General features: G+C 42.3%; 1 protein-coding gene across 1 annotated transcript in view; it reads right to left on the bottom strand.

The window, feature by feature from the left end:
• Window positions 1-7,022: 7,022 nt before the first annotated feature.
• Window positions 7,023-24,630, bottom strand: part of CDS2 (CDP-diacylglycerol synthase 2) — a 45,149-nt gene continuing 27,541 nt past the window's right edge. The window contains exons 4-13 of the mRNA XM_060251066.1: window positions 22,112-22,209; window positions 21,529-21,668; window positions 20,534-20,592; window positions 18,658-18,740; window positions 15,842-15,929; window positions 15,216-15,284; window positions 14,354-14,506; window positions 12,160-12,279; window positions 10,836-10,939; window positions 7,023-9,861 (exon numbers count right to left, since the gene is read on the bottom strand). Coding sequence (XP_060107049.1) covers window positions 9,732-9,861; window positions 10,836-10,939; window positions 12,160-12,279; window positions 14,354-14,506; window positions 15,216-15,284; window positions 15,842-15,929; window positions 18,658-18,740; window positions 20,534-20,592; window positions 21,529-21,668; window positions 22,112-22,209 — 1,044 coding nt within the window. The 3' untranslated portion in view covers window positions 7,023-9,731. The remainder of the gene's footprint in view (window positions 9,862-10,835; window positions 10,940-12,159; window positions 12,280-14,353; window positions 14,507-15,215; window positions 15,285-15,841; window positions 15,930-18,657; window positions 18,741-20,533; window positions 20,593-21,528; window positions 21,669-22,111; window positions 22,210-24,630) is intronic.

The following is a 24,630-nucleotide window of genomic DNA, read 5'->3' as shown; positions in this document are numbered from 1 at the left end:
TCTTACTCTCCTCTAGAGATCTTGTGCTTTGAAAAAAAAATCTTCCTCAACTGAAGTTGGTTTGCCAACAACTTCCTCCTGCTCCTCACAGTTTGATTCTGTGAGAAAACCCACAGAAGTACTTCCCTTCCATCTGTTTTTATTTTTACTATTTTTGATGCAATGCTAGCCTCTATTTGTAGTCCCCAAACCCCCTCAAGAACTTCGGAAAGCCTCTCAGGTCCCAGGAACTCTTCTGGCTGCATCACCCTCCATTCCACGATGCAACAACTAAAAAGACTTTCTGGCCACCATAGCCTGTGGGTTTAGTTACTGTGTTGCTCGGCTATGCTGTCTCTTCATGCATTTGAGGAAGTAGACCTCTTGGTTTTGTTACTGAGGCACTCGGGGAAAAAACACACCCTGTATTTTGTCTGTGGTTGGTACAGCTCAGCTCAGAGTCTGGGGAAATAACTAATGCAGAGCACATTCAAAATTCTGGTCACTTGTCTTCAGTTTTAAATCAAAGAAAGTCAGATTGCAGGGTCTCTCTACCATACAGAGGTAGGTAATAGAGCCTAAAGCTTGGTCTCCAGACCTGATTCTATGGTATTCTATGAGGGGAGGGACGGTGGCTCAGTGGTAGAGCATCTGCTTGGGAAGCAGAAGGTGCCAGTTTCAATCCCTGGCATCACCAAAAAAGGGTCCAGGCAAATAGGTGTGAAAAACCTCAGCTTGGGACCCTGGAGAGCCGCTGCCAGTCTGAGAAGACAATACTGACTTTGATGGACCAAAGGTCTGATTCAGTATAAGGCAACTTCATATGTTCATATGAGGTAAAGAACCCAAAAGACCCACAGAGTACACTGGTGCCTTCTAGATAGCCCACTGCTCTATGTTCCAGTGCCGTGGTCATGCTCAAGAGACTGGAATGTTTGAAGGGCAGTGCTCAGAGGTTTTTTGTGTTGGCGTTGGGCAGAAAGACTTCTTAACCCTTAATCACAGAAATTTATAGGCTGGGGTGGCCAACAGTAGCTCTCCAGATGTTTTTTGCCTACAACTCCCATCAGCCCCAGCCATTGGCCATGCTGGCTGGGGCTGATGGGAGTTGTAGGCAAAAAACATATGGAGCTACCGTTGGCCACCCCTGTTATAGGCAACAGCCCCCTTCCTGTACAACAGTTTATTATTCCAATCTTGTGCTTCCAGTCTGCAACAAAATAATTTTAAGGAAAAAATATCTTTGGAAGAGAAAAATATATGGAAATCCCTTGCAAAAAGCTCTCTGGGTAAAAATGCAAATACTCAATGTTTCACCATGTACGGCTAATGCATATTCTTCATCAACTTTTTTTTAAAAGACAATTGTACAAAATGGGGTTTTTTAACACCAGCTTTGTGAATGTCCTTGTTCTTCACTTTAGCCTTTTAGCACATTTTGCTTTTATATGGCATCTCTACACTGCAGATTATTATAATAGACACATACACACACAGAGATAACTGGGCAGTTATTCTGGTATAAAATTTAGGCAATCACCTGTTTCAAGTAATCTTAGTCAACACACGAGTTCTTTTTTTTTTAAATCATTCTTTTATTTCTCCAACATATAACAACTTACAGCATTAAATAAACCAAAAAAAAAGAGAAAAAACAAAACTACAAACTATATATACAGGAGGATTGTGGATGTGGCCAAAATATAAACAAGAGAAAAATAAATTTTCATATTTGGGATTGAGAACCAAAAGACATATTATAGACTTATATACATACCCACAATTACCCTGGTCATTTTCTCATCCCTCCAATTATTATTTCTTCATCCAGTTATAAAATTTTTCCCAGTTTTTAAAGGTATCACATTTCGGCACCCCTTTCAACCGATTAGATAAAACATCCATTTCGGCGGCCTGTAAGATTTTATCAATAATCTCCTCCTGAGATGGACACGTTTCCTGTCTCCAATACCTAGCAAACAAGATTCTTGCCGCCGTTAGGCTATAAATTGTTAGATACTCGTCTTCCTGTGGGACCTCATTTCTTACCAACGATAATAGCATCATCTCCGGTTTTAGTTGTATATTTATATCTAAAATTTCCTTTAACAATCCATGAATTTTGACCCAGAATTTTTTTGCTACTTTGCACAACCACCACATGTGATAAAAAGTACCTATCTTCTCTCCACACTTCCAACACATAGGTGATATTTTTACATTAATTTTAGAAAGCTGTATCGGGGTAATATGCCATCGATGAAATAATTTTAAAAAGTTCTCTCTATAATTAACTGGTTTAAGGATCTTGTAATTTGTCTTCCAAAAAAGGGACCACTGTTCTAAGTTAACACTTCTTTCTAGGTTTTTGGCCCAACTAATCATAGTTTCTTTTACAATTTCCTCTTCTAGCTTTGTTTGGTTCAGATAATTGTACACCTTTTTAATTACCTTATTTTTATCCATATAAAGTATTTTATCGAAATTGTCTTTAGTAAACCCTCTTATTTTATCCTTATTAAATTTTGACATGATCTGGTTCATCTCCCACCAGTGTATCTTTAACCCAGCAGCTTCCAAATCTTCCTTCCCTTTCATTTTATCATTATCATCCAATAAGTCCTTATATCTAATAGGCCTATTAAAATTCCATAATTGCGGTTGTATTGAAGCCTCCTCTGGTGATATCCACCTTGGTGTTTTATCATATAACTTCCTTTTTATCTTTATCCAAACCTCATATAACGCCCGCTAGAATCTGTGGATGGATATATCTCATCCACAGATTCTAGCGGATTCTGCAAAATTATAACCATGTCATCCGCGTAAGCAGCATTCCTCCTCATATCAGAGAGATGGTCCCTGCAATTGACTGCAAACATATATAAATTCCATTAATTAGATAAAGATATGTTTACATTTTGCTGTTAGAGAAGGCATTTTCAAATGGATAGAATGATTAATAAGATTGCTATAGCATTGCAATTGTGTAGAAAACCAACACCGTTTTGCAGTGTAGCTGTACCCATAAAGTCGTACAGCACCTTAAGACCACTCAGTCAGATGAGCCCACATATTCAATTTCCGGTCCACATCTGATGTTTTATGAACCAAAGTCCTATCATGGAGACAGAAATACTTTGTGTTTGAATATCAGAATCTTCCCAACTTTTGACCAGTGGGCTTTCAACTATGCAAACCACATAGGAGCTTAGTTTCAAATCCTAAAGAAATGCAACACACAAGTAATTAATTTAGATACATTTTTATTTAACAGTAACATACAGTATATAAATAGGGATAAAATACTTTTATACAATATTTCACATTCTGACAGTCAAAAAAAGCAAGTCTATGTGTGTTGCAAAACTGACACTGACCCCCCCTCCCAAAAATAAGACAGTGCACAGAGAAATAAGCAAGTGGTATGGAGAGAATAAATACATCTGATCTGGAGAGCAAGTAACCAAAGGGTAGGAGAGCCACAGTAGTACAAAACGTAGTGCCCAAGGGGACTACAGGCATCACGAGCTTCACAAGTTCTTATGGACACAGACGTGCTGACAAGTTAACTAGTGTTGCCAGCTTCAAATGCCGAGCCTATGCGATTTCTATAAAGCTACATTACCCTCCAAATGTATCAGAAGGGAGGGGCAGGGACTCTTACCAACATATTTGGGGAGCCAAAAACGGAAGTCTGAAGTGTGACTAGGGGACTGCTTTGAGTCACCAGAAACCTATCTTCAGTTAGGGAATGTAGAAGTATGCCCAAACTAGTTTTTGGCCTTTGAGGTCATGTTCATTCTGGGAACTGCTGCTTCCATTGTCATAAGGGGCAAAGGCTCACTCAGAAACAAACAGGCTAGATTCCAAAGTACCAGATCTCAACCTCCCTGTCTCTTTCAGTAGTTCATACATAAACCATCAAAATGCCAACATTTTAGGCCTCACACTTTCACATATGAAGCAAGTAACAATTAATGTATTATAGGACCTTCAGATAAAGGATGAAGAAACTTGAACCTGCAATCCACATTCCGGTTCCCAAGTTCTTCCATGCCCCAATTCCATTCATTGAATACTGCAAATCCTACTAAAAAGTTGCTGCTGGTTCTCACATGTCCAATATACCTGGCCTTAAGACATTCCAATCTGTTGCTCTACTGCAGCTGTTTTAACCCTAACCAAGCTTAAAGAAATATGAAATACCATTGCAGGCCCAGCTCCAAAGGGGATGTCATGGCTCTCCTTCCCATCGAACACTGTCAATAGATGGTCTCTCTTAAACGGTCCAGAGAGCCAGGTCTACCTCAATAAGGTAAGTCCCAACCACTGTGCCAATTCCTCTATTGCTGACCAAGCTAACAGTAGGTAGATGCCTAGAAGCCATACAGCTCAGGCTATAAACAAAAAGGAGACTGGGAGGATCCAACCAGATCTTTCCAGCATCTTCTAAAGCTTAATTACAGCTGTGTAGGGGCTCAAATTGTATTGGGGTTGAGCAGGAATAGCAGCTGAAGGATTAAGCCCTGCACAGTTTTGCACACTGAAACTATACTCCTTGTACTGTTGTAGTTATTTTTTAAAATGAAGGCAAAGTAGCTTGTCTTTAAAAAACCCTCTCACAATAGTGCAAGCAACACAGACAGGTTCGCTTACCAAAATTCTGACAGTGTTAGCTTCACTCCTAATGCAGCCATGATATAAACTGGAGCCTACACAAATGGAATTTGTCTTCCAGACTGAGGGAGATCAATGATTTCTGACCACTGATTTCTCAGGTTTGCAGTACAGCTCTAAGTGGTTTCCTGAGGCAAGAATGGGGACCAGCCTGCCAAGAAATTAGACATGTCTGGTCTGGGTGGGGGCATTCTAGTCCTAAAACATGAATGCCAGTGGTAGGTAGGGAATAATAATTAACTCCTTTGCAACCTCGACAAGCTGAAGGTATTCACGGGTGAATACAGCTTTCTGACAATCTGCAGTCTTTTGCTACCTGCCATTCTCTTGCAAGTTCACTGAACCAACAGAGTTTGCACACAGACATCAATGAGAACTACGCCTTTCTGTTTGGGCAGGAAAGAAAATGTCCTCTCTTGAGCAGTCTTCTGAGAAACCATTACTCCCCTCCAGTGGTTACAGTTAGCACTGCGGTGCTAATCACCTGCCAAATTTAAATGAAAACAATCCTCTTCTGAAGGTGTTGCTTGATCATTCCATCCTCTTAGATCTGCCACAAAGTGGGAGCTAAAATGCAATTTCCTTTTAAAGGGATTGATCTTTTAATGTCTTGGCATGAAAACTGTCTACATGAACAAATAGGACGGGCTGTGTATTCAGATGCAGTGACCTTGAAAGGATTCTAAGCCTTTAAACTCGCTCCTGTGCCTTTTCTAACATTTTCTATGAACAATGTGCATAACTGACTCTCTGAAAGACACACAAACATCAGAGTTCCAGAATCCAGACAGCAGTTCCCAACTCTGCCCTGTAATAATTCATATCACATATGTGTACTCTTCATGTGCACATATGCACATACATATAAGCAGGTTAGCATCCAAGGCCTGTAAAGCATAACCAAAGAAGCTGAAAAACTAAAGGGCAGTAAAATGGTACAGCTATTAGGCAGTGCAGTCCAACAGCAACTACCATTTCACCAACACAGTAGAAGCCTTGTAGGTAAAACATGAACTGTCATCTGACCTCCAACTCAATGTGATCATGCGCAGGGCCACCAATGCCCCACAAGTGATGCATGTCACCACAGAGACATGAAACGGCCACAAGTATGGGGCTGTGTTTGTTTCTGCAGCTACTGATACCTTTGAATTTCCTAAGCTTTCTTTCAAGGGCTAGCGAAAAGTATGCAGTAGTGGGTCTTTCCTCCCATGGGTGGCAGCATCTTGGCACAGCTAGGGCATGGGAGGCCTTGCTTCTCCCCTTGTCTGAAGCTCTACGGAGCAAATCCTACTGGCTTGGCTGTGACTGCTCCTCAAAAGGCTGCACTCAATCAGAAACCGAAAAACACCAATTGTATTGCATTGAACAGAGACCTGCTTAAAGCAAGCTCCTTCTCGAACTGGCCTCTCCTGAGCTCTGCACAAGCGACACCAGTGCCAAAACACTCTGCTGGGACAGGATCACTGCTGTCATATGCCTCGTTGAAGGCAACTTGCCAGCTTCCAGGGCAGTACAGAACTCTTTTGTGGCTCACAACTACCAAACACTTGTTTCTAGATTACAAAACAGCTTCTAGCTGAGGACCAATATAAAGTATCCAAACATTTTTGGTCTCTGTCACTGAGATGCAGAAGCTTCACTTTCCCAGTACTCTAATTTCCCCTCAGTACTTGTGACTCCCAAGAATTTGTAAAGAGGATGCCTCCAACTGGAGACTTGCCTGTTTGCTAACAAGGCATTCTAACCACAGATCATCCCTCCTCAACACCTCTGTGTTATTTGGTCTTTGATCAATAGTCCTTGATTACTCAGCCCCAGTGGCTCACATTGCTTCTTGTGGCTCCTGTACCAGGGGGTAGGGGGGTACTTGGGACAATCATAGCAAACTGTGGCATATAGCAGGTGGTATGTGAAAGCAACCATGTCAAGAGGCCACCAAGTACAGTGGATGTTGATTTTACTAAAAATTCAGTGATAAAGCTTGCTAGCATTAAGTAAAACGCCAGGTGCATAGTCTGGATTGGAAGAAAGGATTTCTCCATTACGCAATCCAGAAAGGAAATTCTCCACCACTAATTTCCTGAGAACCAGTTTAGGAAATCAGCTAAATCAAAAAGTAAAGCACTTCCTGACAGCAAGGACTTTTTTTACCTCACACATATTTGGATGCTCTTCTATGGCTTAACAGAGACATTTTTAAAAGTAACCTTACGTAGAAGGTTAGGCACAACCCATCTCCCCAACACCCTGTTTTCCTGCACTGTTTTTTCTGCTCATAAAGTAGTATTCAAGCATGCAAGCTCCACTCAGCAAACTCAAATGATATGCATCCAGAAAAATGCTTTAGACTATGTTGATTGCATGAATTTGTTGTCAGACTTACAAATGATGGTACAAAAAGAATAAAAGTGTGTAAACTTGGCACCTTTATATATGTTCCTGACTTCTGCAGACAGAAAAGATCTACAATGCAAAACAAACTCAGTTTAAACCATAGATCTTGTTTGAAATTTCAGAGGTTACTTTTTTCTTTTTAAAATGGCATGTTCAGAGAGATTTGGATATCCAAAAATAAGTATTCAAAAATGAATACTTATAAAACAATTTCACATGTTTCTAAAAGCAAGTGGAATATATACAGAAGGCAAAGCAGCATACAGAAGAAGAGGATGGAAACCAGTACTCCCACTGAGTTTAGGAGAGAGTAGCACAGTTTGAAGCTGAATGTTGCTCACTAGGTTGAGTCACTTTTTTAGCATTACTCCCTATCTAAAAACAGAAACGCAATGCACTGGGCTCCACAGTTCACTGCTGTTGCATTGTTGCTGAATTCAAGCTGCAATATCACATTTGCTCAGAATTGCAGAAAGGAAGGGCAACAACTTCGAATAGTCCTGTAGTCTTCAGGCCCAAAGCTGAAAAGCTACCCCAGTGGAAGTTCTTGACACTTACCTAAGTCACAATTGTAGTTGCAGACAGCACAAGACAGAACACACAGGGAAAGGGAAAGAGATTGTGTGTGCCCACAACACCCACGCTATACAACTGCATATAATTGCCTGTGATGTCACCTTCATCTTTGCTGGAGGAGAATACAAGATGAGGTTGGGGTGGAAGTGGCTCAACTAACTGCCTGCCTGTTCCACCCTCCAAATCATCCCTTCCCCAAATGGATTTCCCAACCCTTGTTTAGTGAAGGGGAAAGGAGAGTGGAGACAGAACAAGATGGAACAGGCAAAGCACAGAAGGTGCATACAGAAAGAAAAACTTCAGCCAACTGAGCACTGTCAGCACCACACACACTCCTGTGAGGAAATGCTGTCTTGTGCCCATTAGGTCTACTTGGCTTAAGTATTTGCTGTGCACACACACATGTCTGGAGGATGTGACACAACCTGGCAGGGCAGCCTACCTGCTTCAGGCCCAAAAGCCACCAACAGTCAATGTGATCACTGGCTACAGCCAATGGAGGTGGAGTTTCCATGCCATGACAGCCAATCCGAAGTGTACTTTTCCTACCTGGCAGAGGCCTGATTTAAGCATGCTGCTGGCAGAGGTAAAACAACTCAGCCATGGGACTTTGTACGTTGTATGTGCAGTGACTCACTTAAAAGGGGCTGTTAACCATGCAACGCAGCTATGCAGCATGCTGGTGTGAATGCAATGTCCCATGGATACGTTCTCTTCTCACCAGCATCATGTTTCAATCACACTTTAGATAGTGTATGATCTGGCACAGAGCAGGGGTAATCAGAACCCCAGAGGCAGAGGTTACTACCCAAGAGGCTCATTAATATTGACAGTCATGCATGACAGCCTGGGCTGGCTGGACTGACAGCTATAGAGTCTCTTTTTCCTAGACTCTCTGTAGGTTTCCATGTAACCAGGTTTCATGGTGGCTTTAGTATTAATTTTATACTCTGTACTCTTCTTTCCCAATTCTACTAAAATGAACAATCTTTTAAAATTATGGAGTAGGATTTATGAATTAAAAACTAACACTTCCCCCTTTCCCCTTCCCTGAAGAAAATACTCATTTGGTTTTATTTCAGCTGCCTTCCAGAGCAATTTGTTCACTCTGGATTCAGAAAGATAAAAATCTGCTAAATTTTCTCTCCAATCTGGAGGAATTTTTTTTAAAAAATGGCATTACAGTAACTGAATTCTTGATGCCAACAAGGTTTCATCATTGCAAGAAACAGAGCAATGCCATTGTGACAGCGGAAAATGCCTGTGTGTTCCTGCTTGTGTTTTGCTAACACGCAGCTGGATCACAAGCAGGGAGTTGCTTACCCATCTGACTGGGATTTTGCTGCCTGAACATGGCAATGAGCCCAGCTTCTCTTGCTACAAGTACAGCTCTGCTCATTCCTGCCATCCTTCCAGTTACCAAGCCACATCCACGTATGGAACAAAGCACGTTCATGCAACTGGGGGGAAACCACCACCACCAGGAATGCATGCCACAGAGGATCAATGGAAACTCCACGATACACTCAAAGATGCAAAGGGAAAGAAACTGATCACTTCATCACAAGCTGGACACTAATCAAGGCTCCTAAAGTCCTCATGAAACCTCTGTGTCAACTGCAACATGTGATGGATTTGCCACACCGTAAATGTGAAATGTGTATGTAGGACGCTAGCTCATCGTCTACCTGCATTACAGAGACCCTTGCTCACCTTGCTTCCTTCCCCACTGCCATTCCATGCATCCCCAAAGGGGGTGGGGGGAATGCCAGCCTTTGTAACTTTCTACTCATGCAGTCTGGAAGGTTAAAAAAGCCAACCCTGCAAATTCAAGGGGCTATGAAGATACCTTCCAGAAGACGTGGTCAGGTTTCTCCTTCAATGCCGCAGTTCCTTCTCAGCTAAAAGTTTCAAGTCGTTTGAAACCATAGCCATATAAATAATTTTTTTTTAAGTTACAGAAATGCAAACCTCTTATATGGGGGAAAAAAGAGAGATATGAGGCCTGATTATTGTCCTAAATCAGGTAAACCAAGAGGGGATTTCCTTGGGGGGGGGGAACTTGCCCACTTTCAGTCACATCCTGATGGCACAGCTGCCTATGAGTCTTCGGAACCAGCCAATATGCCCTTGTCGATGAGGTGTGCCTTTAATGTGTTGAAGATGTGCAGCTGCTGATCTGGCCGCAGAGTGAGGAACTGCTGGATCAGTTTGCTTGGATTAGGACCCCTTGTAAATGAGGAAAAACAGGCATTTGGATCACATTTTCAGGTGGTAAAACCTTGACAGAGGACACTCCCACTTCTGGAATGAGCAGAGGCTTAATTTCATGCTGCTACCTGAGCAAATGGTAGGGCTAAGATTGTGTTGCCCTGACTTGGATGGTCCAGGCAAGCCTGATCTCATCATCTGAGCAGGGTCAACTCTGGTTAGTACTTGGATAGGAGACCATCTAGGAAGTCCAGGATCAATGTGTAGAGGCAGGCAATGGCAAACCACCTCTGTTCATCTCTTGCCTTGAAAACCCATGAGATGCCACAAGCTGACTGTGACTTGACAGCACTAAACACACACACAGGACTGTAGCATCCGATATGGTCCTCTGAGACACACCCTGCAGTCTCAGGCAGATTCTCCGTAAGCTGAACAGGATCAGCCTTGGCTAGTATTTGGAAGGATGACCTTCAAGGAATACCAGGGTCATGATGCAGGGGCAGGGAATGGCACACCACTGCTGAAATGTTTCTTGCCTTTAAAACAAGTCTAGCTCACTGCCTAGTGGTGCATAATGCTAGAAGAGCTAGAACTTCTGGCTGCTAATCTTAGGATCTTCTGGCTATTCTACACACACTGCCATACTACTACTACTACTACTACTTTATTCCATGAGGGAGTAACCTTTGATGCTGGCCCCCATTTCTCCCCCATCCAGAACACAAGTTCTGGTGGCACAAAGTTAAAAAAAAATAAAAATGAAACAATGGTTATGAAATTCCCTCCCCAACTGGAGCCGTTTCCTGTGCATTTCTCTCCCTCCTCCCTTTTGCCTTTCTTGTTGTTCTGTTTTGGCCTGATTTTAATTTCCACTTTAATTTTATAGCAGCATTTTAAGTGAATGGATTTTAATGCTCTTTTATTGACAATATCATAAGTGGAAAACAGGAAAGGCACCTAAAATAAGTAAATAATTAAGAACACTTTACCTGATAAAACTTGCAATGTACACATTTACAAAAGTGGCCATCAGGTATTGACAGTCGAATCGGTCCATTATGCCACCATGTCCTGGGATTGTGTTGGCAAAGTCCTGTGCAATTAAAAAAAAAACCTTGCCACTTTAATAAGATTACTTTTTTAGCTTTTGCAGAAATGATATTCACTTACATATCACATCTAATTTCTCTGTTTGTAAGGAAAGTTTGGCAGATACTTATTTATACTGTCCAAAATCTTCCTGTGGACCCATCACCTCCCAGGTTCTACCCATTCTGTCCGCTTGGAACCCCACTGGCTCTTTCTTATGTAGGATTCAGCACAGCTTCTGCAGTTAAAATGCTGGTGGATTTCTGACTTGGGTTCTACCACAGAGGTGTTGAACTCATTTGTTAGAAGGGCCAGATCTGACATAAATGGAATCTTGTGGAGCTGGGCCATGTGTGTCATAAATGTAATGCCAGGTACTGGAAATATAAACTTTAGAAAGGGCACAGACAAACACCATTAAAGATTTTTTTAAACTTAAAATACAATCATGCTTAAAACACCTGTGATAGTATGTTTAAAACAGAAAAGTGGGGGAATAGTGGGATTCGGCAAAGCAATTTTTAAAATAAAATAGGGGTGGTCAATGGTAGCTCTCCAGATGTTCTGTGCCTACAACTCCCATCAGCCCCAGCCAGCATGGCCAATGGCTGGGGCTGATCGGAGTTGTAGGCAAAAAAAACATCTGGAGAGCTACCGTTGGCCACCCCTGAACTAAAACATCAAGAAGATGCACAAGGATCACAGCAGAAACTAAAAATATAAAATGCTCTGAGCCTAGGAAAACATGAAATGGCTGGGCATTGCAATCTTCCCCTCCAATTCCTGGGATCTACTCAGATTGGCAATGGTTCTCCAGTGTAATATCCTCCTTTGGCTGTGGGTTTCCAGGTTAGAGTACTCACTAGGCACCAGTTCTCAGGTCCATTCAGAAGAGACAAGCTGGCTCAAAGCATCAAACCTTTACTTGCAAGGACACAATTCCAGGAAGCAACAGCTTCAGGTGGCCATAGGAAAACTGGGAAGTGAGACTTGGCAGATTTTACTTGTTATTGATGTTTTATTAATCTAATTTTGTTACCTTCCACACATCTTAGGAGAGGCAGAGCTAGACATACAACAAGCTCTTCTGATTACTGATTATTTGGAATGCATAGAAATTAAAAATACCTCCCCCCATGTTGTTTATTTCAGGAGTTGCAACTGCAACAGGCTTGGTTAGAACAAAAGGAGGCTAAATTTTCTGACACTGAACTTTCCCTTTACCTTGATTTTGAAGGCTCTTTTAAATCCACTGGCAAAAAAACCTCCAAAGGGACCAATCAGGGAAGCAAAAGTGGAGAGTGCAATGCTGTGGATCTGGAAGGGATACATCTGGACAGTTTTCTAGAGAAAGGGAAGGACAAAGATCATGAGCTTCAACAGCATAGCATATCAATTCAGGGGGGTAAAAGAGCAGGAAAATGTCAGTGCTAATAATTTCTGCTAAATTGCACACAAATAAAAATTGTTCGGAGATGGATTGTACATTTTAAAAAACCCCAACACACCACTGTCAGGGTTCTTTTATATTGGTGGTATTGTTTCAAATTTTAAGTCCCCCATCCCCCACCAATCAGGATTAAATTCTCCAGGATTGCAGCTGTCAGAGGAAACTTCCCTCCCAACTTTCATGAAACTTGGTTCAACACACAGCTACTTTCTCACTTGTACAGCAGATACAGGTATGTGTTTAAGATGTTCCATCCTTTCCTGAGATCTTCGAGTGGAGGGAAAGGGATCTGGATTCCCAAGCCACTGAGAGGATTAAGTGACAGATGGAAAGAGGAAACACAGCTAAAAATGTCAGTTCTGCTCCCAATAGTTCCATCATGCACGTCTTTTTTTTAATTGTCCAAAAAAATCAAAGCCAGACAGCAGGCATCACAGTAACCATTAGAAATGAAGGCTTCTGCGTACTCTCAAATGTCACAAACGATTTCCTTTTGATTCTGAATACATCCAAGCCATTCTAAATAGGTTGGGTCAGACCATAGTTAACAAAGTTTCCTTGTTTTTATTACAATTCTCCTGGAACAGTATTCCCTCTAAGCTGAGTTAGCGTGAGCTAGCTCAATTTTTAGCCTCCAGCTCACACATTTGGAAAAATGGCTCTGGAGTTTTCAACTAAACATTAGGAAGAACTTCCTGACAGTTTAAGTGGTTCCTCAGTGGAGCAGGCTTCCTTGAGAGATAGTAGGCTCTCCTTCCTTGGAGGTTTTTAAGCAGAGGCCAGATGGCCATCTGACAGCAATGCTGATTCTGTGAACTCAGGAGGTGGTATTTGTGAGTTTCCTGCATTATGCAGGAGGTTGGACTAGATGACCCTGGAGGTACCTTCCAGCTCTATGATTCTAATTTATGCAGTAAATGCATAATGCCAGTAAACTTTAATGCCAGTAGCTCACAAAGTAGAACTTTTTGCTCACAAGATTCCAAAAGACTCCACAACTTAGATGGAGCACTGTCCTGGATCTAGACTCTACATTAAGGAATCAACTGGTTTTACTCTTTTCCTCCTGGACTATATATGGCTCTTAGATCTTTGAGTCTATAAACTTCTCTATTAAATGTCCCTCAACTCTTCCCTCCTTTCACATATCAAAATGTCTCCTCTTCTGTAATCCCCCTTCCACAGAAGCATAATGGCACAGTGACAAAAGAGCTTTACCACTTGATTCTAATGAATATAGGAACTGTTCTTTATTTAGCTTTATACTTGCTCTGTGAGAGAAGGTGTCCACAGCCATCCAGTAAACTTACTCCATGGGGATTTTCCACCTTTTCACCAGAAGCCCTGCCCAATTTACATTATTTTGGCCAAGCTACCCAAGCAGATGAGGGCCAAAGTACTGATCAGATATACCTCAGAATAATTTCAGTTAGAGGGGAATTTCATTTATTTATTAAAACATTTATATTCTGCCATTCCTCGCAGTTCCAGGTGGTTTAGAGCAATAGATAAAAACACTTTCAATTGAAAAACAAAATTAAAATTACAACCCCCAAATCAATCCCCCTTTAAAGAAATGCCTGTCAATTCAGACTCCCTCAAAAGCCCTGGCAGACAGGCCTTGTGGCACCTCCTGAAGATCCCCAAGGAGGGTTCCCCTCTCCTCTTCAGGGAATTCATTCCACAGAGCCACAGCCACAGTGGAAAAGACCCAGGCTTGGTCACTGCCAGATGTGTGGCCCAAAGTGTTGGGACAGCCAACAGATGGCTCTGTGATGACTCGAATTTGCACACAGGGACATATGAAAGGAATACATCATGAAACTGTTTACTTAGCTACTCCATCTGGTCACTGCAACACCATGCTTAAGAGGAATTTAGAGAACCCTGTCATTCAAAGCCATCATACACATCTGCTTTCAGAAATCAAAGTAATCCAAAACAGAAAGCTCAGATTGGGGTGCCTACCCAGCCGATGACCGACTGAAGCACTGGTGGAATGTTATACTTTTGTAACTGGAAGAGTTCGGAAGGTTCACAGTCTACAGTGAAGCTGTTGGTGTCATTGTTGAACTCCACAGGACACACAAAGCATCTATATCCAGACATCACATATGACAGCTTGGTTTGGGAAGAGAAGTGGAAGACAGATAAAGGTTAACTAGTTCCATGGAATTTCTGTACATAGACATCAAAGTGGACCTATAAAATGACTTTGACACTTGGGGAGTGGAGGGAACAAATTATATTATCTATTTCTGAAGGCTGTGTCTATCTTTACCACAATAATGGTTGTTCCTCCCTTATCCCTCTAGTGTGAACAAAAGAGTTTTGTTGTACATTTAACACATGCATTCCAGTTCTGTATTTTCAAATCTTTCCTTGCATCTAGAAAACTTAGTTCATAAGGTCAACTTGCAACTGTCTCTCACAATAGGGGAGGGATGGTGGCTCAGTGGTAGAGCATCTGCTTGGGAAGCAGAAGGTTCCAGGTTCAATCCCTGGCATCTCCAAAAAAGGGTCCAGGCAAATAGGTGTGAAAAACCTCTGCTTGAGACCCTGGAGAGCCGCTGCCAGTCTGAGAGGACAATACCGACTTTGATGGACCAAGGGTCTGATTCAGTATAAGGCAGGTTCATATGTTCTGATTCATTTTGGTGGACTGCAGGTCTGTCACACAGGGTATGCCTCCCATATTGTCATAGTTAATCACACCTCATACCTGCCCCTGTCCACTGCTCACCAGACAAGATCATGTGTGTTCATTTCCAGTCTCCCCCCCCCACCCCCGCCGAGGCCAGGTCTTGCAGAAAATCAGTTAAAAACTTACGAGGAGGCCAAAGACAACGGTAGCAAAGAACCCTCCAATAAAACCTTCCCAGGTCTTCTTTGGGGAAAGCTGCAGATAAAAACATAGGCAAGAATATTCAAAAGAAGACTGCAGAATGCAGTAGACAAGCTGTTTAAGATTTCATGGAACTCCTGGACATGGTGAATATTAGAGTTCACAAAGGTAGCTCAGCAAATGCTGGAAGATTCTGGGGGTGGTGTTTGGGGAAGGGTGGATAGGATATGATGTCACTCCTGGGGACACACACTAGACTGCCTCCCCTAGTCTCTATGGTCTTTACAATGGAGACTGGGAAAATTCCTAGAGAGTCCAGTAGGTGGAGGCCATTTTCTTCTCCTGCTCCCTGTTTTTCTGGGAGGTGAGAAATTGAGACTGATAATTTCCTGCCCTGGGTGGGTAAACATAAGGCCTAAGTAGGAATCTCAAAAGTAACAATTATAGATAAACTAAGCACCACCTTACACACTTGCACCATCTACCAGAGTGCCAGGCCAGCTTCCATTAACAAAATTTTGCAAGGATTTCAACAGTCTCCTTTAATGCAAAAGGTTGCTTACTTACAATATGTATAACTTATCTGTTTACATCTCTGTGTTTCAACAAACCTTAATCAGTGGAGTGCGCCCAAAGAAGAACCCAAACATGTAGGCCATGATGTCATTGCAGATGACACATGAAATTGGGACGATAAACCTGGAAAGCAACAGGGAAAAAACAAGGAAGTTGCTCAAAGCGGTAATCTGGATTTAAAAGGAACATTAATATTCTTCAGCCCCTCTTCATGTATCTGTTATAGCTGTAATCTGGATCAGAGATCAGCTTACCAGAATTCAGTGGTCACTGAACATTTAAAGGGAGCTTGGAGAACCTATCCTTTGATCAGCTGCAGATTCAAGTGAACGTATATGGAGGAAGAGATTCCATTTTGGCTGGTGTCAAAGATGCTGATGGACCTTCCTTATGAATTAAAAGATCTGCATCCCAAAAATATATTCTTATCTCTTACAGTATAAGGTTGCTCACAAAACAGTGATCAATTAAGATCATTAGCACAGAACATATAAATTAAAACAAACTAATCCATTATCACTCCCTACAATGCTAGCACCATGAAAATAGCAACTGCCAAAGCATCCCACCAACCCTTTGCATCAGCAGCAGTATGAATCTGGAGTTTGCGTCAAGAATCTGGGGACCAGGCCAGAGGTGAGAAACACAGTTAAGAGCAGGCTGAGGGTCAGAAGTCCAAATAAGCAGTTGAATGTGCAAAGGCCACAGGTAAGGAGCACAGTCAAGATCAGACCAATGGTCATCACTTGGAGACATCAGTCCAAAGAGCAAGAGCCAAGAACTGTAATCCAAGAATAGTACCAAGAGGGCAGGCTCATTTAAGGCAAGGCAAGAGGACATCCAACCTAATTGTAGGAAAGGTCCTTACTAGATTAAAGTTGCCCTTACTAAGGCAGCAGGGTTTTTTTTAAAGCAAGTTTGTATTTTAACATAATAATTTTGTGTTTGTCTGTGTCCTTTATAAAGTTTATATCTCCGCTACCTCACATTACATTTTATGACACACATGGCCTAGCCCCACAAAGTCCCAGATCTGGCTCTCCTAACAAATGAGTTTTACACCCCTGCCTTAGGGGTACCCAAGATAATTTTTGAATTTTATTTTGAAAGCAATATTAGAAAGATTTACCAGTCAAAATGCACTCTTCCCCACTATAAAGCAACTGAACATATTCACATAATTCTCTATTTAAATGGGCAACTACCACTGACCTCTGTTAAGCAGATCTCTTGACTATCCAGAACTATAAATATATTAAAACCTACAAAACTACAACTCCAAAAGATGGATTTCCCTTCATTATTATTTTCATGGTCTCAAGAGTTTAGCTACTCAAGTTGAGCTTAGAATGCGATTCAAGAGCATATTTGTTCTGAGCTAAATTCACAATGTTTATCTAGGCTAAAACTAAATTACTGTTTCAAGAAATATTTTGATAAGTTGATCAAGTCCCCACTAAGTTCAAGTGTTTATTTAGCAAAAATCTTCAGCAATCATAGATGGGTGGGATACATACATTTTAAACAATTCACGCCATTGTATCTGAACAAAGGGAATGGAACATGCGACAACCTATAGCCAGTGGCTCTCTTTCTGAAAGTATATGTAGAAAATTCTCCCCCTCCTCCCTAAAGGATTAGAATACTGGTCTGATTTGCTAAAAGATAAAACAATCTGTTTACAAAGAAAAACAGAGGAGGGAACACTAAAAGCCAATTTTGCAAACCAACCCCAGAATTACTGTGATAGCCATCCATCAGAAACTAATGTTACCTGGATCACTGAATCATACCTGATGTAAACATGTAAGCCAACTGTAAGTTGCATAACTTGACATTTTGTTAAAGTTATTTTATTTTAGTATTTCGTGCTGGTTTGTTGTTGTTAATAATTAAGATGCACAGGCACATGTCTGTATCCCCTGCTAACTCTGGAAGTCATGCCTTGTGATGGTTATGAGGACAGGGCATTGGAAGCATGTATTCTAGTGAATTTTCTCCAGCAAGTCTTGAATTACTGAGAGCCGGTGTACAGGTGATACCTACTTAGATATGCCTTATCCCAGCTAACAAAGCTCAATTTGCATGGGCTCATCCTTGCTAGTTTTAGTTATCATATGCTTTGAGATGCAATGTGTCATTGGGTTTTCTGAGTTACTTGCAGTTTTTTAACACCATACCCTATGCTTGTAGTTTACAACTCCTTTATATGTTAGGGAAGGAGTGCAAATAAACCACTCCCTAGTGAATGTCAGACTCTGGTAGTCTGGATTCTATCATATCTAGGGGCATATTCCTAGGAAAGGAATTTCCATTAACACTAGAGCCTGTTGTTCATGCTGAAGTAGAGGGAACAGGCATTGGTAATGCAACTGAGCATTTAGGTTCATGCAAGCGTTGCTTTGTCATTAGAAACCCAACTGAAGCAAGTGCTCAGCTTTAGGTTTTGCATGCCCAAAGTTTTGCTGAACACAGAACAGCTGCTGGTTTCAGCGGGCACACTATTTTCCAATTCAAGACCCTCTGAGTAGCTCTCTCATATTTAATTAGGGGTCACTAGTATTCAGACATTGCCTAGAGCTTTGCTTTTCCAAACCAGGAAATGCTTACAGGAAGATCAGCATGAACATCCCAGGGGACACTCTACCCAAAATCCAACCATGGAGCAGTGGGAGAACAATTTGTGGGTGTGGCCCATTTCTAATTTTTGAACTCTATAAGTCAGCTATAACAGTGCAGTTGCATGCAAGAGCACCCTCCCCCCCCCATGCTTGGCTTTGCTCAGCGTGACTCCAGTGACCCATTCCACACAGCACATGCCTAGAGAGATCTGTACGCAGTACCAACTCACCAGATCATTCCTTCAAACAGGTTGTGAATGATGAGGTGCGACTGGGTAACAACAATTAGCAAAGTCACATGGGTCCAACCAAACTGGAAAGAGAGAACAGCATGCAGTCCCAGTTTGCCAAAAAGAAATCCCAACATTTCTTTAAAAAAACAAGCCAAGATGCTGATTAAGAATATTACAAAAGCAGACACAACAAAAAAGCACCCAGACCCTTCAGAGAAACTGGCACTTAACATTCCAGAGTGAGAAAACTACACTAGCACCAAAGGAAAAAAAAAAGGGGGGGGGGGGGGTTGACCTTCACCAGTCATACCTTTTCCAGTACTATCCTGTACTTTACAGAACTCACTAGGTCATGTTGCTCTTGTGAGGGTAGCCTTAACAGGCTGGACCACCTGACTTCGAGAACAGGCTAGGTTTAGAAGCTTCAGACAATTTCACATTGCAGAGAGCTCTGGTCAACACCACATTTTTAACAGGGATCATTTTGCTGGCATCACTGGCTCTGCCTCCTGACAGGGATGGGGACTCTTTATTCCACTTGTTTCCGTGGGGAGGGGGAGAACAGAGCACTTCAGCTGCTCACAACCATCTCCCTGTGTCTTGGGCTACTGCATGAAAAGGAGCCCTTGGGTGTTCTGTGAGGAGAACTCTGCTAATTGCTCTTGTGGATTTTCATACTGGCATATTGTTCATCTTTCAGTTTGGGAGAAAACAGATTGTTATGTACAGGGCAGTCTGCGGAAGGGGCTGTGATCCTTGGAATCAGGAGCTACACTGAGGGCAAGATGGCTTCTAAGTACCTTGTACAATGGGAGCTTATGATGCACCATCCCCATCCCCATCAGTTAAAAGTTGTCAGTCATCAGGTCTAGGAGATACCATTATTAGTTAAGGTATTTGGTTTTTGCCAATTTCAACACTACCGTTTTGGCAACAGGAATGCCAGCCTTCACCATAACCCTTAAATGTTTTTACACCTGATAACAGTGTGGTGCATGAAATGCCTTCCTGTAAAGTGTCAGAGGATGCTGCAAAATCAGCCTTCTGAAGCCTCTTGCAATTTTTATCACCATGTCATACCATAACTTCTCTTAGCCATCCCTCTTCTAGCACCCTAATCGAATGGAAGGGAGATGGTGTAAGTGGCAGCTACACAAGCCTTGTCTCATAACAAATAGATCCTGGCTAAATGAGAAACATCACTAGACTTTCTGCCCTGTCGAGACAGACCATGTCTTCCCCACATGAGAGGCCAGATTTACTCCAGCCCAGCTGTTCAGCATAAAGGACCTTACATGGAAGAGAAACCAGTAGGATAAAACAGCACTGAAAGCTGCTACTGTACTAGGCATTGAAGTGTGGCATCCCCCAAAACGGTAGCTGGCAGCTATCATATGCATCTTTGCGTCAGCCTGGAGTGTTGTGCTACAAGCCTTCATTAGCATTAAGGCCACCAGACATTTTTATCTAGCAAGATGGAAGAGAAGAAAAAAGCAAGCATCTTTACTTGAACTACTTTGACTTGGAATATTCCAGTAAAATGCTCATCGCTGTTTGGGCACTGGGGTGTTCAGCTCTAATGTTTCCGGAAATTCATTGTTTAATGGATGCGGTATTAAAGGGGGAAATCATACCACTAAATCCCAAATCGGCATAAAATGCAGGGTGTCTAAAGGTGCCAGGAACTGCCATTCTCCTCATTCCTAAGCCCTTAACACAAAGGGAACACAAAGGGAATACAGGAATGCCTTTAAGGCTTGCATGGCTACAAACCAAGTACACAAAGAGCCCATTCATCTATATCACTTTCTCTTTTTCTGCCTCCATAAGCTACTAACTCTGCAAGTGGAAAATCCATTTTACTTAATCTTACCATGTAGAATTGGAGTCGATAATGCTTCTTGACCAGACTCAAGACAAACATGCAGAAGCCTAAAGAGAGAAAAAGGAATGAAATGAGAGCTTGGCTTTTCACAGGATCTTTCCCCAATTCTCTACACACCCAGAAGTGCAGAATTTCATGGCATCCAAGCACCTCCCTACCTTCCAAGTCTCCATCAACCTAAGCCTCACATAACAGAGAGCTAACCAAAACCTATGGAAAGCCCGCCATACCTCCCTCTTCTCAAAATCTTGGCATATAACCCTTGGGTCTACAACCATGGCACAGTGTGCTGACCAGCCTTTCGCATCACTGGCTCTCAGCCATGGAGAAATCACATGCGTGCTGCTTATCTAGAAGTTATAAGAGAAAGGGAAAGGAGGAAGAAAGAGTGGAGCTTCTTGCAAAGTACTGACTGGCTAGCAGACTTGCACCTGTCAGGCAGTGAAGCCCAGCCCAACTGCAGAGCACACTTCTCCCTCACTGCAGAATAGGAGATTACCCAACACATGGATTTCTCCTCCCTTCCTCTGTAGTATGGGTGTGCTATTAACCCTTGGGAGGCAGGAGGAAGGGAGGGGGCAGGAAAATATACGAAGCAATGATGTCATTGTTCTCTCCTTCTTTGCAGGGAAGAGGAGGGGGAACTTAACCTAGGAATATGACTTTCAGCACCAGCCCGGTACTCCCCCTTTATCCATGTTACTGACTGGTGCTGATGATCACACCCTTCCCTGCTTCTTTAACCATCCTCAGATGTGCCACCTGCTTTAGGCCTGCAGCAATCAGCCTTCCCTCAGAGACATCCTGCCAATCAAAAGGCAGAACTAAACATGCTGAGAACAGCATCCCTGTAGGGGAATTTCAGCTTGCCTTCTGGCATACAGTTGGTGAGTTGCACTTCTACAAGGCTCTGGGAATGTCCCAAGCATGAACACTCAGAAACAAAAGGAGGAAGGGTAGAAGCAGAACACAGTTCCACGCACCTGTTAAGTAGAGGGCAAAGGAAATGAAGCGATGGTATTTGCTGAGAATCCTCAAGGGTTCCTCCCTCTGGACCAGAGTGAAAAAATAATCTGTAACTGTCTCGCCATAGAAGAAGTAATTCACGCAGAGCAGAAAGTACCTGAAGAGAGGAGGAAAGAGCAGCCCAGCCTTGAAACACAAAGGCCTAAAGTTTCTTTCCCTAGAGATCCCACTACCAAGTCTTCAACTCCTCAGTAAGCTGCAGGCAGAGGTCTCACATCTTTTTAACAAAAGATGTCAAGAACCTTCTGCATGCAAAGCAAAGGCCTGAACACTGAGCCATGGCCCCACCCTATAATGAGGAAAGGGAAAGGACTGTCCAGCATCATCCGCATATAGAGTGCCAGCCACCTCCGGCTCACACATGATTTCTGTCACAGTGTGGTACAAGGACTGGAGACCAGGAAGCTCTATGTTTGGACTGACAAGCTTACTTGTCCAAGTAAACACAATCCATTCATACCTACATGAAACTTCTATGGAAAAAAGTAACAAGACTGTCATTGAAGTCATTAGAAAAGAATAAAATGCAGCTCCACTTACCAGCTGAGCGTTCGGAACCAAGGCAGCTCATATGAGTGATAGACATTGTAGCCGATTGTGATGATCTCATGGAAGCACTTAATCTGTACACACATCACCTGCAAGAAACAGGCAGGCCCTTTAACAAAATCCCTGGTCCCATTTTATCCTCAAGGGAGCAGACATCCTGCTACCATGAAAATCAGAGAAGCATGTATTGTAAAGGCTTTCCATCTTTTAGCTTAGCAGGAGCTGGTTGCCAAAACAAACTTGTTCAATGGCAGAAGTTTGGGAAGTAAGCTAGAAATTTTAATAAAATTAGCCGAAACTGTACCAAAGAGGTTATAATTTTATTAGATGTATTTTTGTCTGTATCTATAACAGGCTGATTTTACTGCATGAGAGATTAAGAACACTTGTGCTAGCATTGTCTCCCCTTATTTTCCAATGCAGGGAACCACTGGAAGGCAACTTCATTTTCCAATAATTATGAACCTTTCTTCTGAATGATCCCTCCAAGTGGCAAAAGCTGGTATTTACTGCACCTTGAAGACCAGCAGGAAAAGCAGAGTCCCTGCATCCTGCAACCATCACTAGTTTTCATTACATGGGAGACAAAGAAGAAAGATTCATCCTTGAGAATTACAGGGAAAGCCAGTGAGAAGAGCAAATGTGGGAATTCACCTCCAAGAACCAAGGGGAATTCTAGCTGGTCAAAAAAGCAGTACAGCCCATTAAACTCTTTGTCCAGGGAATTTCTTATTATCTTCATTTATAGCCTGTATTTCTACTGAGGTCCGAAGCTTACAAAATGAAAAGCAAAAGCAATGAAAAGTAAATCAATCAGACAGCAAAGACCTCCAAGTAAACAATGTAGTGGAACTAGGATTATGGGAATCAAGAAAATGCAAACAGAAACTGCCGGAGGCATTACATACCAAAATGAAAAAGGGGTTGCCAAGGGAAAGGACAGGGAATTTAGACAACACACAGTCCTTTTCTTCTTATTATTATTAATTATTTGACTTAATGAATTGCCACATCCCAACTGAAGCCATGCTCTAGGCGATGTACATCAATAATATAGTAAATACATACATTTAAAACCAATAAAACCATTTAGGCTAGATTATAAGCTCCAATGGCATCCTATTAATATTCTTCTGGTTCAGATTGCCGGAAGTTGTATCTCTTGAGAGGATAGAGGGGCAATCTCCATCACTGAAAGTGCCTTCTCGAGAAAGAAGCAGGGCCATTTACCCAGCCTTGAACATGCAAGGGCAGAAGCCTCCCACCTCCAGTAGCACTCTACAAAGCAGCCCCACATGGCAACATGATAAAACATGATAAAAATCAGAGTCTAACATGATAAAAATCAGAGTTCAACACAGTGAAACACCACCCTTCTGCCTCAAGTGGTGTGCCCATGAGTATAATGAAAGCATTCTTTGGTCTCTACTGAATGCAGGGATTTATATGATGTCAAAATTTCTTTCTCCTTTCAAAGAAGAGAGAGAGGATTCCCCCTCATCCCCAAGAAGAGTATGAACTATCCATCAGGACATCAGTACTCTTAAACGTTCTCCTCTCCCAAATCAAGGGAGGCTGGGTGAGTGGGCGTCAACGTGGCAGATGCGGTTCAATGTGGCCAAGTGCAAAGTAGTGCACATTGGGGCCAAGAATCCCAGCTACAAATACAAGTTGATGGGGTGTGAACTGGCAGAGACTGACCATGAGAAAGATCTTGGGGTCGTGGTAGATAATTCACTGAAAATGTCAAGACAGTGTGCGTTTGCAATAAAAAAGGCCAACGCCATGCTGGGAATTATTAGGAAGGGAATTGAAAACAAATCAGCCAGTATCATAATGCCCCTGTATAAATCGATGGTGCGGTCTCATTTGGAGTACTGTGTGCAGTTCTGGTCGCCGCACCTCAAAAAGGATATTATAGCATTGGAGAAAGTCCAGAAAAGGGCAACTAGAATGATTAAAGGGCTGGAACACTTTCCCTATGAAGAAAGGTTGAAACGCTTAGGGCTCTTTAGCTTGGAGAAACGTCGACTGCGGGGTGACGATAGAGGTTTACAAGATAATGCACGGGATGGAGAAAGTAGAGAAAGAAATACTTTTCTCCCTTTCTCACAATACAAGAACTCGTGGGCATTCCATGAAATTGCTGAGCAGAAAGGTTAAAACGGATAAAAGGAAGTACTTCTTCACCCAAAGGGTGATTAACATGTGGAATTCACTGCCACAGGAGGTGGTGGCGGCCACAAGCATAGCCACCTTCAAGAGGAGGTTAGATAAAAATATGGAGCAGAGGTCCATCAGTGGCTATTAGCCACAGTGTGTGTGTGTGTGTGTATATATATATTTGGCCGCTGTGTGACACAGAATGTTGGACTGGATGGGCCATTGGCCTGATCTAACATGGCTTCTCTTATGTTCTTCTTATGTTCTTAAATGCTGTTGCCAGAAAATTATCGGCTGCTGATGTAAAGGATCCGCCACAAAAGACTGCCTCCCCCTCAACTGTGAGT

The sequence above is a fragment of the Heteronotia binoei genome, chromosome 12, assembly GCF_032191835.1.
Source record: "Heteronotia binoei isolate CCM8104 ecotype False Entrance Well chromosome 12, APGP_CSIRO_Hbin_v1, whole genome shotgun sequence".
Taxonomy (NCBI): domain Eukaryota; kingdom Metazoa; phylum Chordata; class Lepidosauria; order Squamata; family Gekkonidae; genus Heteronotia; species Heteronotia binoei.
This window is presented reverse-complemented; position numbering and strand designations above follow the sequence as displayed.